Source organism: Dendropsophus ebraccatus, chromosome 3 (genome assembly GCF_027789765.1).
Source record: "Dendropsophus ebraccatus isolate aDenEbr1 chromosome 3, aDenEbr1.pat, whole genome shotgun sequence".
Classification (NCBI taxonomy): Eukaryota; Metazoa; Chordata; class Amphibia; order Anura; family Hylidae; genus Dendropsophus; species Dendropsophus ebraccatus.
The window spans coordinates 196,568,281-196,587,337 of NC_091456.1; the positions used below are offsets into that span (position 1 = coordinate 196,568,281).

Here is a 19,057-nt window from a genome sequence, read left to right on the forward strand (position 1 = left end):
CCACGGAGGAGGGGGAGAGAGAGGGAGGAGTTGAAGGGGGGTTGGGGGGTGAAGAGAGGAAGGGGAGACATCTAAAAGAAGCAGGGTACTCAGAGAGAGAAATGAGGCAAATGCACAGAAGCATGCTAGGCTGTAGGGAGGAGCGATGTCCTAAGGAAATAGAGCCTCGCTCTTACCTCATGTGCTGTATGCAGGGAGAAGGGTCGGTGGAGTGTGTGCAAGGCACCGCCGGACGGACTAAATGGAGGCGGGCGAGATCACATGACCGCTTGCGAGTCACGCAGGCGAGATCACATGACCGCATACGAGCGAGTCACGTGATATGGACGTCATGTGTGGGGCGGATGAAGGGGAGTCACGTGATACTGGGGCCGACTGGTCACATGACGGCAGTGGCCGTACTGCGTCATGTCTGGGGGCGAAGAGGTGTACAGTCATGTGATCCAAAGAGGCCGGTCACGTGACTATCCAAGTCGCGTCATGCCGCGCATGCGCGTGGGCGTCCTAAGGTGCAGTGTGGGCAAGAAAAGAGGGCAGACTAGTGGGGATGCTGTAGGAGTAAAGGAACATGTGCTTTGTGTATGACGAGCAGTAAAAGGGAATGTAAGGCCATATACTATAGAAGGAGGGAATGAAGATAGACTAACAGCGAAAAAAAGGGGGAAAAAAACAGAGTGAGGGAAGTGAGGATTAGGAGTGTAAAGAGAAGGAGAGGAAAGCAGAAAAAAGGGGAGCAAAACAGAAAAGGGAAGAAAAACATAAAAAAGAAGAAAAGCTAATACAAGATAAAGGAAAAGCATAAGGGGGGAAGGAGAGTGAGAAGAGGAAGAGAACGAAAGCATGACATGCATGATGCAGGTTACCATAGTTACCATGGTGTCTAGACTGTACATGTTCCAAGGTATTACTGTGTGTATAGGGAAGGAGAATGTTAAGGAAATAGAAGGTCCCTATTATCCCGGACGATTATCGTGCGAGAAATCGATATATTGTTCGAATTTAAACGTTAATTGTTTGCGTAATTGAAGGCAACAATTGAAAAATCTTTTGTCCTTCGTTGATCGGGCGTTTAAAGCTGAACCCAAAATCATCGCTAATCTTCAGTGTGATTCCACATCATCCCTTCATTTGCTGGGATCAAATGCCGTAACCGATCGTAGTAACAATTGTACCTAAGGACTATCGCTCTGTGTAATATGGGAAACGATTTTGGGTATGATCCTTCGGGGCATGCTCTCGATCCGATTCAAGCACATCTCGACCAAAAGCTGATCCCAGGTCTCTAATACACGTTCCCAGGGTTGGTATATACTGGTCGAATGAGGCACTTCGGTACGAATACAGCTTCTACTTCGACTCTACCCACAGGGATTCCATTGGGTTGAGGTTTGGGGACTGCGGGGGCGGGGGATGCTGGTCTCTCGGCATGCTTGAGTTGATTAGGATCCATGCTGGTCTCTCATGCTCGAGTTGATTAGGATCCATGCTGGTCTCTCATGCTCGAGTTGATTAGGATCCATGCTGGTCTCTCATATTCGAGTTGATTAGGATCCATGCTGGTCTCTCATGCTCGAGTTGATTAGGATCCATGCTGGTCTCTCATATTCGAGTTGATTAGGATCCATGCTGGTCTCTCATATTCGAGTTGATTAGGATCCATGCTGGTCTCTCATGCTCGAGTTGATTAGGATCCATGCTGGTCTCTCATATTCGAGTTGATTAGGATCCATGCTGGTCTCTCATGCTCGAGTTGATTGGGATCCATGCTGGTCTCTCAAACTCGGGTTGATTAGGATCCATGCTGGTTTCTCATGCTCGAGTTGATTGGGATCCATGCTGGACTCTCATACTCGAGTTGATTAGGATCCATGCTGGTCTCTCATTCTCGAGTTGATTAGGATCCATGCTGGTCTCTCGTCATGCTTGAGTTGATTAGGATCCGTGCTGGTCTTTCATACTCGAGTTGATTAGGATCCATGCTGGTCTCTCATACTCGAGTTGATTAGGATCCATGCTGGTCTCTCATTCTCGAGTTGATTAGGATCCATGCTGGTCTCTCGTCATGCTCGAGTTGATTAGGATCCGTCCTGGTCTCTCATTCTCGAGTTGATTAGGATCCATGCTGGTCTCTCAAACTCGGGTTGATTAGGGATGGTCCAAACCGAGTTCGGTTCGGGTTTGTATGAACCTGAACCCTCGGTAATGATTCCCGCTGTCTGCCCGCTCCGTGGAGCGGGCGGATCCAGCGGGAGGACCGCCTGGAAAACTGGGATACAGCCTATGGCTATATCCCAGTTTTCCAGGCGGTCCTCCCGCTGGATCCGCCCGCTCCACGGAGCGGGCAGACAGGGGGAATCTGCCGAGCCTCGGCAGGTTCGGACCATCCCTGATTAGGATCCATGCTGGTTTCTCATGCTCAAGTTGATTAGGATCCATGCTGGACTCTCATACTCGAGTTGATTAGGATCCATGCTGATCTCTCGTCATACTCGAGTTGATTAGGATCCATGCTGATCTCTCAGCATACTCGAGTTGATTAGAATCCATGCTGGTCTCATGCTCGAGTTGATTAGAATCCATGCTGGTCTCATGCTCGAGTTGATTAGGATCCATGCTGGTCTCTCATGCTCGAGTTGATTAGGATCCATGCTAGTCTCTCATGCTCGAGTTGATTAGGATCCATGCTGGTTTCTCATGCTTGAGTTTCGCTCATCTTTAATTTGCACCCATTAGAACTCATTCATCTCGTTCCTCCAGATCACGCACTTCCACTCTTCTACTGTTTGCTTTGTGCACTTTTTTTTTTTTAAACTATAGCCAACATTTATGTCTGTAAAGTTGAGGCTTCTGCACCTTTTCTCGGGCCACAATTCCAGACCTGTGTATTGTGTGTCGCACAGTATGGACATTTTGTATCTCACTATTACAGGGCACACAAAGCCGCCTCCACTGCCGTGATTGTTGCACCAGGACAGTAACGATGCAGTTACATGGTGTACTCACCTCTCTTGCTTCTCTCTGACACCATTCTCATCTAGACTCCTCCGCTGCACAGCCCTTGTGTTGGAACAATAGCTCTAACTATCCTGGAGGGATACAGGGCAATAAGGAAGGAGCAGGGGTATACAGGGAACAATGACCAGCTCCTCCCACGAAAACTTTTTTCACGCTTTTAATATGTTGCAGTTTTGTGCTGAAGTGAAAAGAAAACATTAGTCGATGAAGTTGGGGTTACTGCCCACCAATACCTGGCAGTCCTTCTTAGTGATAGTGTTACCCAGTGTGTTATTACTTAGCATATAGTCATACATTTATTGCCTCAGCATAGCCTATAACTTTACATGTATCCACATTAAACCTAATTTGTCATCCCTCTGCCCCAGCCTCCAGCTTCATCAGATACCTCTGCCCCCGCCTCCAGCTTCATCAGATACCTCTGCCCCAGCCTCCAGCTTCATCAGATACCTCTGCCCCAGCCTCTAGCTTCATCATATACCTCTGCCCTAGCCTCATCAGATACCTCTGCCCCAGCCTCCAGCTTAATCAAATCCCTCTGTAATATTATATTCTCTTCCTTTCTGCTGATTTCCTTACAGAGCTCAGTATCAATTACAATTATTATAATTCTACTCTGTAATCTCTCTACAAGGTCATTAATATGTATTTATATATTTATACACTGTATGTTTAAGGTTATTACACAACCTGTTTGTTTAAGGTTATTACACAAAAATCTGTTTTCTTCTTGGCAGATGAGTGTACCCGGAGATCAGAGGGACATCAGATATCTCCTGATATTACAGCAGATGGTCAGATCACACAAGATACATATGGAGAGCATTCTATTACCCTAGATATCCCAGCCCCTCACAGCAAAGATCTTTCATCTCATCCTATTATACAAGTCCCATCTACTGATTCTTCTCAGTTTATTAAGCAAAATAAGAAGAGGCCCTATTCATGTTTAGAATGTGGGAAATGTTTTACTCACAAATCAGTTCTTGTTAAACATCAGAGAACTCACACAGGAGAGAAGCCATTTTTGTGTTTTGAATGCGGACATTTTTTTTCCCAGAAATCAAATCTTGTTAAACATCTGCGAATTCACACAGGGGAAAAGCCATTTTCATGTTCAGAATGTGGAAAATGCTTTAGTGAGAAATCAGTTCTCGTTAAGCATCAGCAAATTCACACAGGGGAGAAGCCATTTTCATGTTCAGAATGTGGGAAATGTTTTATTCAGAAATCGGATCTTTTTAAACATCAGAAAATTCACACAGGGGAGAAGCCATTTTCATGTCCAGAATGTGGAAAATGCTTTAGACAGAAATCAGTTCTTGTTAAACATCTGCAAATTCACACAGGGGAGAAGCCATTTTCGTGTTTAGAATGCAGAAAATGTTTCATTCAGAAATCGGATCTTGTTATACATCAGAGAGGTCACACAGGGGAGAAGCCATTTTCGTGTTTAGAATGCGGAAAATGTTTTATTCGGAAACCGGATCTTGTTATACATCAGAGACGTCACACAGGGGATAAGCCGTTTTTATGTTCAGAATGCGGGAAATGTTTTACTGAGAAATTTGATTGTGTTAAACATCAAAGAATTCACACAGGGGAGAAGCCATTTTCGTGTTCAGAGTGTAGCAAATGTTTTACTTTGAAATCACAGCTTACTATACATAAAAAAAACCATACTGGAGATAAGCCATTTTCATGTTCAGAATGTGGCAAATGTTTTACTTTGAAATCACATCTCACTATACATAAAAGAACCCACACTGGAGAGAAGCCATTTTCATGTTTAGAATGTGGAAAATGTTTTACTGAGAAATCATCTCTAAAAAAACATGAAATCACTCACAAAGGAGAGAAGCCATTTTCATGTCCAGAATGTGGAAAATGTTTTGCGCTGAAGTCAAGACTTGTTACACATCTAATAATTCACAAAAGGCAGAAATGATTTTCAGTTTAAATTTTTTTTTTTACCTCCACAGTCTATGTTCTAGCTTAAAGGGGTTGTCAATTACTCAATTACTTCTTTAACTTTGCTGGGCTGCTGGCAGAGATGACACAGCGGATCATGTGAAGCGATCGCACTGCGCCGAGAGAGTGGAACGGTTGCACGCTGCTCCATCAGGAAAGACTATTGGCAAATCCAGATGGCAGAGCTCCTCACCATTCCCCTCTCCTGGCACAGTGACATTTGGTGTATTGTTGTGCGCGCGGCACATGTTCTGCCCCCATTCACCTCTACGGATTGTGAGGTATACCGGAGACAGGTCAGGAAACACTAGCGGCACCATACATGTGGATGTGAGAACCAGGAGACACTGCAGTTCCATCTCTGGCCACTTGGCGAGCTGTGTAATAAAACAGGCAGAGCAGCATGGAAACCAACAGCCAAGATGTAAGCGATTATATCTACGATCCACAGCGATCGCTGACGCCAGTGTGATGTATCTGTGACTTATCTCAGGTTCTGTTGTTAAGAATGTCATGTTATTGTGATCTTTTGTATTGAATTTTTTATGGAAAAAAAAATAAAGGAATTAGAAAAAAAAGGATGTCATGATACTTAGAGAAGCAATTACAATATGGCGCTGTGCTTCTAAACAGTCTTTAAAGCGTCATTAAGTAACACTTCTGCTACGCACGTAACTCTTTTTATACTTCAGGATATATATATATACTGCCGCCCCCAGGATATATATACTGCAATCCTCCAGGATACATATATATGCTGGCCGCCATCTTTGAATAAATAAGATCAACTTTGACCATAAACCACGTCAGAGTGTTTGGTTCACTTGTGCACGATAAAACGTTTAACTTGTAATGTGGAACAGACCCTCTATATGGCCGCTCTCCTGCAGTATATCCCAAACACTACGAATGGGGGGCACCAAGCTGCAGCAGGAATCCCCCTTTACTACACACGGTCACCACAGTCACACATACTCCACACATCACACACAGACAGCTCTGCTCCACACACATCACACACAGCTCTGCTTCACACACATACTCCACACTCACTAGACGGATTCAGCATATACACATAGCGGAGAATAAGCAAACTTTGTGCAAAGAATCAATGGTGGAGTTTCCCGTTCCAACTGGAATCTGGTCTGGTTCACTTCCTGCCTTTGCCTGTCTGTACTGATACTTACACAGATGAGAGGGGCAGGAGCATGTTACGGGCACTGGAGGCATTGCAGGCTGTCGAAACCGCCCTTCCACCTCTCATCTGCGGAAGTAACAAGACAGTGGAGTAGTTTTTTATTATGGGGGCGACCATCTTGCCTAAACAGTTATTAACAGCATTTAGTGACATGCTTTATGGCAAGTCTCATGGACATAGACACAATGAACGTCTCCAGACCCTGTTCTTGGTATAGGACACGTTTGTGAGCATTTTCAGTGACCTTTATAGAGGTCATTCTACAGGATGGGGGATACTGTCCTGGGAGCAGCAGCCATTGTGTGCCCCTCTGTGATCTATATACTGGTGTGTCACTGCTTTCCGTACTCCTATCTGTGATGATAAGGAGGGCAGTGCTGGGAAATGACCTGTACAGAGCAACTAAGTCTCAGCTTAGTTTAAAGGAGAAGTCCGTAGAAAATTTTTATTAAAGTATTGTATTACCCCAATATACACTTATTACAGGAAATGCTTATAAAGGGATTTTTTCCCTGCACTTACTACTGCATCAAGGCTTTACTTCCTGGATCACGTGGTGATGTCACTTCCTGGATATCCTGGTGATGTCACTTCCTGGATAACCTGGTGATGTCACTTTCTGGATAACATGGTGATGTCACTTCCTGGATAACATGGTGATGTCATGACCCGACTCCCAGAGCTGTGTGGGCTGTGGCTGCTGGAGAGGATGATGGCAGAGGGGAACACTGAGGGACACAGGGCACTGGAGGGACACTGAGCATCCCAATCATCCTCTCCAGCAGCCACAGCCCACACAGCTCTGGGAGTCGGGTCATGACATCACCATGTTATCCAGGAAGTGACATCACAATGTTATCCAGAAAGTGACATCACCATGTTAACCAGGAAGTGACATCACCATGTTATCCAGGAAGTGAAGCCTTGATGCCGTAGTAAGTGCAGGTAAGAAGCACTTTATAAGCATTTCCCGTAATAAGTGTATACTGGGGATTTGTATAACTTTTGGGGGCAATACAATACTTTAATAAAAATGTTCTCAGGACTTCTCCTTTAAGGCCTAGCGGCCAAAATGAAAACTGCATGATTTCAGGATTATTTTATACATTTGTATCGAAGACAATCAGCATGTGATATGCAGGGATGGATTAATAACCGGGTCGTATGAGAGCGCCCCCACATGGATGAGAGGCCCAGAGAACATCACAAGAACAAACCCCGACCATAACACTACTCCCACCAGCTTGTGTTCTTCCAGCAATGGCTGCAGGGTGATTGTTCTCAGATATTTCTCTCCTAACACAACAACGTCCACCCGTTCTATGGAGCAGAAACCGCGACTCATCGGAGAAGACCCTTTACCGATCAGCAGATACAGTCATTTTAGTCAACACATCACACTGCCAACACCAAGAGTAGGAATCATAACATGCTCATAATAATGTGACCACATACAGCTCAGCTACATGTACATTACACATATACAGCTCAGCTACATGTACATTACACACATACAGCTCAGCTACATGTACATTACACATATACAGCACAGCTACATGTACATTACACATATATACAGCTCAGCTACATGTACATTACACATATACAGCTCAGCTACATGTACATTATACATATATACAGCTCAGCTACATGTACATTATACATATACAGCTCAGCTACATGTACATTACACATATATACAGCTCAGCTACATGTACATTACACATATACAGCTCAGCTACATGTACATTACACATATACAGCTCAGCTACATGTACATTACACATATACAGCTCAGCTACATGTACATTACACATATACAGCTCAGCTACATGTACATTACACACATATACAGCTCAGCTACATGTACATTACACACATACAGCTCAGCTACATGTACATTACACATATACAGCTCAGCTACATGTACATTACACACATATATACAGCTCAGCTACATGTACATTACACACATACAGCTCAGCTACATGTACATTACACACCTATACAGCTCAGCTACATGTACATTACACATATACAGCTCAGCTACATGTACATTACACATATACAGCTCAGCTACATGTACATTACACACATATACAGCTCAGCTACATGTACATTACACACATATACAGCTCAGCTACATGTACATTACACACATACAGCTCAGCTACATGTACATTACACATATATACAGCTCAGCTACATGTACATTACACATATACAGCTCAGCTACATGTACATTACACACATATACAGCTCAGCTACATGTACATTACACACATATACAGCTCAGCTACATGTACATTACACATATACAGCTCAGCTACATGTACATTACACATATACAGCTCAGCTACATGTACATTACACACATACAGCTCAGCTACATGTACATTACACACATACAGCTTAGCTACATGTACATTACACATATACAGCTCAGCTACATGTACATTACACACATATATACAGCTCAGCTACATGTACATTACATATACAGCTCAGCTACATGTACATTACACACATACAGCTTAGCTACATGTACATTACACATATACAGCTCAGCTACATGTACATTACACACATATATACAGCTCAGCTACATGTACATTACACATATATACAGCTCAGCTACATGTACATTACACACATACAGCTCAGCTACATGTACATTACACACATACAGCTCAGCTACATGTACATTACACATATATACAGCTCAGCTACATGTACATTACACACATATACAGCTCAGCTACATGTACATTACACACATACAGCTCAGCTACATGTACATTACACACATATACAGCTCAGCTACATGTACATTACACACATACAGCTCAGCTACATGTACATTACACACACATACAGCTCAGCTACATGTACATTACATATATACAGCTCAGCTACATGTACATTACACATATACAGCTCAGCTACATGTACATTACACACATACAGCTCAGCTACATGTACATTACACATATACGGCTCAGCTACATGTACATTACACACATACAGCTCAGCTACATGTACATTACACACATACAACTCAGCTACATGTACATTACACACATATACAGCTCAGCTACATGTACATTACACACATACAGCTCAGCTACATGTACATTACACATATATACAGCTCAGCTACATGTACATTACACACATACAGCTCAGCTACATGTACATTACACACATACAGCTCAGCTACATGTACATACACACATATACAGCTCAGCTACATGTACATTACACACATATACAGCTCAGCTACATGTACATTACACATATACAGCTCAGCTACATGTACATTACACATATACAGCTCAGCTACATGTACATTACACACATACAGCTCAGCTACATGTACATCACACACATATACAGCTCAGCTACATGTACATTACACACAGGGCTCTGCTGCAGGCATATAAAACACACACATACACAGCTCTGCTCCACACACATCACACACACACAGCTCTGCTGCATACACATCACTTCAGCTTATCCAGCACAGCAGAGTCCTGCATGCACTGAGCAGCAGCCCCTGATCATGTGACTCCTCCTCCTCCATGTGACTGATCACATGACTGTGACATCATGGCAGGTCCTGGAAGCACAGAGGAAGCACACAGCTCTGCAGGTGGAGGTACAGTACAGCTGTTGAACCATTCTCTGAAGCGACAGGCAGCTCAGCCAATCACTGGCCTGGACGTCTCTACAGATTCATTGGCCGTGCAATCAGCCAATGATCTATGGGGGAGATTTATCAAACATGGTGTAAAGTGAAACTGGCTCTGTGGCCCCTAGCAACCAATCAGATTCCACCTTTCATACCTCACAGACTCTTTGGAAAATGAAAGGTGGAATCTGATTGGTTGCTAGGGGCCACAGAGCCAGTTTCACTTTACACCATGTTTGATAAATCTCCCCCATTGTTCTTATTACACAGAGCGATGAGCTGCTAATTTCACATGATAACCAGCAGATTATCGCTCCCTGTAATAGAACCTCACCCTACCATGGTCCCCATTATTTTCCATTTACCTCAATAACACGACAACAAAAGCCTCACCGGTGATGGCAGCAAATACGTCACATGATGCTCTATAGTAATATATATACCGATATCTCCGCTGTGTCTCCTGTAACTGGAAGATTTATATAGGATTGTGTGTGTTTTTTACATTGTCTCCTCCCATGTTCCCCCATATCCCCTCCTGTCCATGTATATTTCTATCTCCAGGAATCTAGAGCCGCATTACATTGTCTCCTCCTCTTCCCTCCAGGATCCTCTGCTGATATCTTCTATATAAGAGACCGACCCATCAACCATGGAGAGAGACAGAGACAAGATGGCCGACAGGATAATAACCCTCACCCTACACATACTCTTCCTGCTTACTGGGGAGGTGAGGGATTCTGGGAGTGATGTCATCATGACATCATTCTTATCTATGGAATAACAGATGGATAGGACTGGAGAGGTGAGGGATTCTGGGAGTGATGTCATCATGACATCATTCTTATCTATGGAATAACAGATGGATAGGACTGGAGAGGTGAGGGATTCTGGGAGTGATGTCATCATGACATCATTCTTATCTATGGAATAACAGATGGATAGGACTGGAGAGGTGAGGGATTCTGGGAATGGATGGAGTGATAGTAATGTGTCTCTCCATACACAGGATTACACAGTAGTGAAGAAGTCCTCTAGTGGGCGCTGTGGGGCCCCTGGGGGTGAAGGATGGGGAAGAACCCTGAGCCCAATCCCGGGGCCCCTGATACATGAGGAAATGGAGGAAGAGAAGATCCTAGAAGTCACCAACAAGATGGTGGAGCTGCTGAGTGGAGAGGTGAGACTGTGGCTGCTGGGAATGCTGGGACATTATACAGTAACACCACTGGAGGGGTGGGGGGGATGACTGTGTGATCATTGTGTGTGTCAGGTTCCTATAAGGTGTCAGGACGTGGCGGTCTATTTCTCCATGGAGGAGTGGGAGTATGTAGAAGGACACAAGGATCAGTACAAGGATGTGATGCTGGAGGATCAGCAGCCCCTCCCATCAGCAGGTAATAGACAGGACTATATACACACCTCCTCTCTGTATTATCTGGATGGAAAGAATGAATTCAGTCTCTGTATGTGTTCCCTCCAGTCAGATCCAGTAAGAGAACAGCACCAGAGAGATGTCCCCGTCCTCTTCTCCCACAGGATCAGGATCAGGTAGATGGAGATGTTCCCTATGATCTGTACATCCCACCTGACTTCTCCTCCTGTCTGATGACTTTTACAATATTTCTCTCACATCTTATGAATCAGGAGGAAGATGGGAACAATATTAATGCTACAGAGACAGATTTCGACAGTGATGAGCAGTATAAGGAGGACATCACTACAGGGAACAATCTGAACTCTATCAATCCCACAGACCAAATAGTAAAGGAAGAAGAGGAGCAGACAGATGACAGCAGTGATGAGCAGTATAATGAAGGCATAAGGGTAAAAGAAGAGGAAGAAGAGACAGATGACAGCAGTGATGAGCAGTATAATGAAGGCATAAGGGTAAAAGAAGAGGAAGAAGAGACAGATGACAGCAGTGATGAGCAGTATAGGGAGGACATCACTATAGGTAAGTGTCCTGTCAGTCTTCTCTGCTGTATATCCCCCCATACAGTGACCCCATTATAGGAGATAACACACACTGTGCATCTAAATATGGATATGAAATACATCTATGTGGATGAGGCCGATATCTGCTGTCACTACTGTTGTGGGCCCTAATACCAATAACTAATATTAGACTTCTATCAGGTTACTGTCTGACTCTCACTCTGTTACTCCCCTTCTGTGACCCCCACACTATTACTCCCCTTCTGTGCCCTCCACATTATCATGTCTCCCCCATTAGTAGTGTCCTAGTTTGTGCCCTACCGCCTTCTGCTGGCTGCTTGATGATGGCAAGAGCCCAGGTAAGTCCAGCCCATTAAGAGGATAGGGGTTGAAGTTAACTGGGCTCTTGCTTATTTAGGGAACGCCCCCTGGGCACTTGAGACTTATTTGCATATTACTTATATTTCTCCGATGGGAATGGCTATTAATAAAGAAAAGTTGTGCTGGGAATCCCGATGAGAATCTCTTCCTAGTCATGGCCTGAATTACTCCTGTGTTTTCGGACAGGCTCACTTTAAGATAAACAGAAGCTCTGATACTTCCTTGGGTTATATCAATCCAGCACCTGGGGGATGCTTTCATCTGCAAGAAATGTAATTTTTAAGGCATTGAAATAACGTAGCTTTTCTGGTGGCTGAGTGGAAAACATAACTATATACCAGCATTGAATATAATGCACACAAAACTATATACCAGCAGTGACTATATTATATACATAACTATATACCAGCAGTGACTATATTATATACATAACTATATACCAGCAGTGACTATATTATATACATAACTATATACCAGCAGTGACTATATTATATACATAACTATATACCAGCAGTGACTATATTATATACAGAACTATATACCAGCAGTGACTATATTATATACATAACTATATAGTAGCAGTAACTTTATTATATACATAATTATATATACCAGCAGTGACTATATTATATACAGAACTATATACCTAAAGTTTATACACTACACACATTTAAGTGCCAGTTGGCTTAGGGAGACCCCCTAGCAGTGGCAGTATATGACCTCTGCCTGTGTGGTGGCCTGGAGAGCTTTCAGCAAGTGTGGACCCTTACAGACCCATCCTGCGGCTCCACCCTGTGTCACTGCCGGCTGCCCGGACAGGTACTGTGTTAGGGGGAGGAGCCAGAGAACCCTGGCGACTTCTTCAGCGATGTCATGTACACACCAGCCAGGGTGCCGCCCACATAGACCACAGGTAAGGAGGCACATCCTGCCATTTTAGTTTTCTTACTGTCTGCAGCTACGCACACTTTTCACATTCACAGTCACCCGGGCCCTGTCATTTAGCTTTGACTGACCTACATGACAGGGCCTTTGTCTTTGACACTTTCACAAACCAGCTCCAGCAATGCTCTCTTCACCCCTCCGGCTGTGCCTCCCCTCTCTCGCCACCCCTCCTGCTGTGCCCTCCTCTCCCGTCACCCCTCCGGCTGTGCCCCCCTCTCCCGTCACCCCTCCGGCTGTGCCCTCTTCTCTCCCGTCACCCCTCCTCCGGCTGTGCCCTCTTCTCTCCTGTCACCCCTCCTCCGGCTGTGCCCTCCTCTCCCGTCATTCCTTTCGGCTGTGCCCTCCTCTCCCGTCACCCCTCCAGCTGTGCCGTCTTCTCTCCTGTCACCCCTCCTCCGGCTGTGCCCTCTTCTCTCCCGTCACCCCTCCTCCGGCTGTGCCCCCCTCTCCCGTCATCCCTCCGGCTGTGCCCCCCTCTCCCGTCACCCCGCCGGCTGTGCCCTCCTCTCTCCCGTCACCCCGCCAGCTGTGCCTTCCTCTCTCCCGTTACCCTGCCGGCTGTGCCCTCCTCTCTCCCGTCACCCTGCCGGCTGTGCCCTCCTCTCCCGTCATCCCTGCGGCTGTGCCCTCCTCTCCCGTCATCCCTGCGGCTGTGCCCTCCTCTCCCGTCACCCCTCCGGCTGTGCCCTCCTCTCCCATCATCCCTCCGGCTGTGCCCTCCTCTCCCGTCATCCCTCCGGCTGTGCCCTCCTCTCCCGTCATCCCTCCGGCTGTGCCCTCCTCTCCCGTCACCCCCTCGGCTGTGCCCCCCTCTCCCGTCACCCCTCCAGCTGTGCCTCCCCTCTCCAGTCACCCCTCCGGCTGTGCCCCCCCTCTCCCGTCACCCCTCCTGTTGTGCCCTCCTCTCCCGTCACCCCTCCGGCTGTGCTCCCCTCACCCCTCCGGCTGTGCCCTCCTCTCTCCTGTTACCCCTCCGGCTGTGCCCTCCTCTCCTGTCAGCCCTCCGGCTGTGCCTTCCTCTCCCGTCACCCCGCCGGCTGTGCCCTCCTCTCTCCCGTTACTCCTCCGGCTGTGCCCTCCTCTCCCGTCATCCCTCCGGATGTGACCTCCTCTCCCGTCACCCCTCCGGCTGTGCCCTCCTCTCGTGTCACACCTCCTGCTGTGCCCTCCTCTCCCTTCACCCCTCCGGCTGTGCCCTCCTCTCCCGTCATCCCTCCGGCTGTGCCCCCCTCTCCCGTCACCCCTCCGGCTGTGCCTCCCCTCTCCCGTCACCCCTCCGGCTGTGCTCCCCTCACCCCTCCGGCTGTGCCCTCCTCTCTCCTGTTACCCCTCCGGCTGTGCCCTCCTCTCCTGTCAGCCCTCCGGCTGTGCCCTCCTCTCCTGTCAGCCCTCCGGCTGTGCCCTCCTCTCCTGTCATCCCTCCGGCTGTGCTCCCCTCACCCCTCCGGCTGTGCCCTCCTCTCTCCTGTTACCCCTCCGGCTGTGCCTTCCTCTCCCGTCACCCCTCTGGCTGTGCCCTCCTCTCTCCCGTTACCCCTCTGGCTGTGCCTTCCTCTCCCGTCACCCCTCCGGCTGTGCCTTCCTCTCCCGTCACCCCTCCGGCTGTGCCTTCCTCTCCCGTCACCCCTCCGGCTGTGCCCTCCTCTCCCGTCACCCCTCCGGCTGTGCCCTCCTCTCCCGTCACTCCTCCGGCTGTGCTCCCCCCTTCAGTCACCCCTCCAGCTGTGCCCCCCTCTCTTGTCATCCTTGCAGCTGTTCCCTCCTCTCCAGTCTCACCTGTGCCCCAGTTCTCAAAACGGCTTTACCGGACACAGGATTACACTACAAACTGCACAGGAACATCGCTGAGGATGAAGGTAAGAAACTTAAAGCGTAACTGTAATGCTTTTTTTTATTGCAGAAATCAGTAGTATAAGCGATTTTAAGAAACTCTGTAATAGGTTTCATCAGCCAAAAAAGCCTCTTTCTGTACTCAAGAAGCAATTTCCCAGCCTCCCCCCCTGACTTCTTATTTGTGCATTATCAGGCAAACACGTCTTCATTACAGAGAAGCCAGTGAAGACGGGCTCTGCTCTCTCCATTGTAAGCCTATGAAGGGGGGAGGGGCCGAGGGAGATGAGGGAGCAGGAAGAGGTGACATGAAGGTCAGCTGTTTGTACACTCTCTGGGCACCTAAACCGCAGGATTCTGGGGTCAGAAAGGTCAGTGCTTATCTATGAACTTACTGAGAGAAGATTGCAGGGTGTTGTGCTGTGCAGGACTGCTCCGTGCTCACTCACTCCTAACAGCCCCTCCCCTCTCCATAGCCACATAATGGAGACAGAAATCCTGCTGCTTATGATGTGAGGGGGGAGGCTGGGAGATTGCTTTTTCAGTACAGAAGGAAACTCTTTTAGTACATAAAACCTATTACAGAGTTTCTTAAAATCGCTTGTACTGTTGATATTTAATGTTTTCAGAAAAATTACCCTGAAATGACAGTTACGCTTTAAGCTCATCCTCGGCGCCCCGTGCCCAATAGGGAGACATCAGCAGGGTAGATTAGTCTGACCGGCTAATAGTTATGCTAATTACTCAAAAATAATCTCTTTTCTGTTGGCAGCTGAGTGTACCCGGAGATCAGAGGGACATCAGATATCTCCAGATATTACAGCAGATGGTCAGATCACACAAGATACATATGAAGAACCTTCTATTACACCAGATATACCCCCAGACCCTCACAGCAAAGATCTTTCATCTGATCCTGTTATACCCGTCCAGTCTTCATCACAGTTTATTAATGGAAATATGAAGAAGACATTCTCATGTTCAGAATGTGGTAAATGTTTTACCCGCAAACCAAATCTTGTTACACACAAAAAGATTCATACAGGAGAGAAGCCATTTTCATGTTCAGAATGTGGGAAATGTTTTACTCAGAAAGCACATCTTGTTGCACATAAAGTGATTCACACAGGGGAGAAGCCATATTCATGTTTAGAATGTGGGAAATCTTTTGGTCACAAATCGCATGTTGTTACACATAAATTAATTCACTCAGGAGAGAAGCCATTTTCATGTTCAGAATGTGGAAAATGTTTTGCTAAAAAAGCATATCTTGTTAAACATAAATTCATTCACACAGGAGAGAAACCATTTTCTTGTTCAGAATGTGGAAAATATTTTACTGAGAAAGCAACACTTATTAAACATCAAACAACTCACACAGGGGAAAAGCCATATTCATGTTCAGAATGTGGAAAATGTTATACCGATAAAAAATATCTCACTATACATGAAAGAATTCATACAGGAGAGAAGCCATTTTCATGTTCAGAATGTGGAAAAGGTTTTATTGAAAAATCACAACTGACTAAACATCAAATAATTCACACAGGGGAGAAGCCATTTTTATGTTCCGAATGTGGGAAATGTTTTGCTCGCAAATCAGGTCTTGTGAAACATCAAAGATACCACGCAGGGGTGAAACCATATACGTGTTCAGAATGTTGGAAATGTTTTGCTCGCAAATCAAGTCTTGTTAAACATCAAACATCTCACACTGGAGAGAAGCCATTTTCATGTTCAGAATGTGGAGAATGTTTTGCTAAGAACTCACATCTCAATATTCATGAAAGAATTCACATAAAAGAGACGCCATTTACACGTAAAATATATGGGAAATGTTATACGCGAAAATATGAGCTTAATAAACATCAAGACATTCACTCCAAAAAGTAAATGGAATCCAGATACCTCAGCTATGTATTCCCCATGTACAGAGGAGATTTGGCGGTAATACAGATATCATATACCGCAGCTCCAAACTTCTCACTAATTGGTAATAAAATGTTTCTTCTAAACATTAGTCTCCTCTCCCTCCATCTCATGTGGATATATATATAATATCTAGGGTTATGGCAAAAATTGACTGCAGCACATCCAGACTTTAAGATGAAAAAGCAAGTGAACGGTTTATTCCATAAGTAACACACAGGGAATTTTGTTTTCTTTATATAGGGTTATGATGATGTGACAGATGACACAGGACTTAAGTGGGGGCAGCGGCTTCTTCTGCATAGTTAGTGGCCATGCATACACAGTACAGGAGCAGGGAGGATTGGAAGTCCCTGCTGCTCTATGTACAGTGTATTAGTGCAGCCGCCATGGGATATCTTGAGGAACCGAAAAGGTTTTATTAAAGTGTGGAGGCAAAAAGGTGGATTATTACTGTGTAGGCCATAAATGAGGAACTACTACAGTAGGGCACTATGGATGGGAAGTAAGAGGTAAGAAGGGGCTGGAAAACTGCAGAGCCCTAGATGTTGGTCTAGCTGTGCAAAGATGAGTGGAGGCTGGAGAAGGGCATCATGGCGGTCTAGGCCGAGAGGAGAAGATAAGGGAAAGTGACTTAGAGGAGACGTCACTGGATGTAACTGCACCAGATTGTTCTATTGGAGGGGGTAGTGCTGGTCTGTGTGTTGTGGTTCGATTGACCTGCAGTTGGAGACCAAGTATGTGAAATACATGTGTGACTCAGAGGACTGTCTGAATAAGACTATACAGATGGTAAAATACATCGGGTGCAGCTCGCCCCTCTGGCAGGTCTGGCGGCTAATGATCGTCAGGATCGACACCTCCAATACACAGAGGGAACACCGTCCTTTTCCCTGACAGGGAGGGGGCCGACCCCTCACAAGAGGAATCATTCCCCTTTAACTTGACAAATAGGAACAAAAAGTGACCAAAAAGTCGCAAGCAAAAAGTACAGATCCTGGCGCAAAAGATGACGCCTCACACAGCCCCATAGACCAAAGGATAACAGCCATATATTTCAAACCTATCTAGTTGTTTTTTACTTTTTTTAAATGCCGTCAGATATAATAAGATCTATAAGTTGGGGGGTATCACTGGTATCGATGTAATCGTACCGACATGAGGAACACAGATAACAGGTCACTATTACCATAGGACAAATGGCATAAAGAAAATATTCCTTCCGAGATGAAAAAAAAATGCTTTTTTTTATTTTCAATTTCACTGCGCAAATAATTCTTTCCTACTTTTGCAGTGTATTTTATGCAAAAAATGAAGTCTGTCAAAGTACAATTAGTGTCGGGAAACATAGGATCTCATGTGGGTGTGTAGGTTAAAACATACAAGCGCTACGGCCTTTTATACATGAGGAGGAAAAAATGAAAGCGCAAAAACGAAAATTGTGTCAAGGGGTTAAAGGAGAACTCCCACAAAACTTAATAATCACAGACAGGCAGGAACATAAAAAAAGAGTATACTTACCTGCCCCCATACTGACGATGTCACTGCTCTTGGACGGCCGTTTGATGTCATGTTTGGCCGGCATCTGTGTATATCATGTACCAGGCTCTTGCTGCTGCAACATCATAGCCCGACTGATGGACTGCTTCTTAGCAAGTCAATGACATCAGCAGTGTCCTGCCCCAGTCACTGATTGGCTGAGCAGGCAGTTCTTAAGCCAGGTATGTGACATTTCAGCAGAAGGAGCCGCAGGACACTAGCGTCTGTCAGAAATCGTTAAGGCAGCTCTGCGGAGGCAGAGGGACAGGTAAGAATGTTTTATTATGTTCCAACAACCCCCTGCCTGCCTGTGACTTTTAAGTTTTGTGAGACTTCTCTTTTAATTGTGTATTTAAGTAATAAAATTCATCAATAAAGTAAGCTCCTTGGCTCAACAACTCCCAAGGGTCACACTATCTCCATTAGTTGTGGCGCTGACTCCAGTAAATCTCCTCACTGGCTGTACTTACCTCGGGTGTTTTTTGACTCACATTTGCACCTCTCAAAAAAGCTTCTTACTCCAGGTTAAGTGGTGATGAAGTGCACTTTACAGTTTCACTACTAGACATCTGTTTTTGTGTGTATGTTCTTATGTGTTTGCACAGCTGAAGTTAGGAATG

General features: G+C 45.6%; 1 protein-coding gene across 1 annotated transcript; it reads left to right on the top strand.

The window, feature by feature from the left end:
* The first annotated feature begins 840 nt into the window (after positions 1 to 840).
* On the top strand, positions 841 to 16,956 carry LOC138786667 (zinc finger protein 585A-like). Its single transcript, XM_069963644.1, has 4 exons — positions 841 to 901; positions 3,753 to 4,960; positions 11,523 to 11,832; positions 15,742 to 16,956. Exons 1-4 carry the CDS (start codon positions 841 to 843, stop codon positions 16,860 to 16,862), a joined length of 2,700 nt encoding a protein of 899 aa, XP_069819745.1. The 3' UTR covers positions 16,863 to 16,956.
* Positions 16,957 to 19,057: the final 2,101 nt, after the last annotated feature.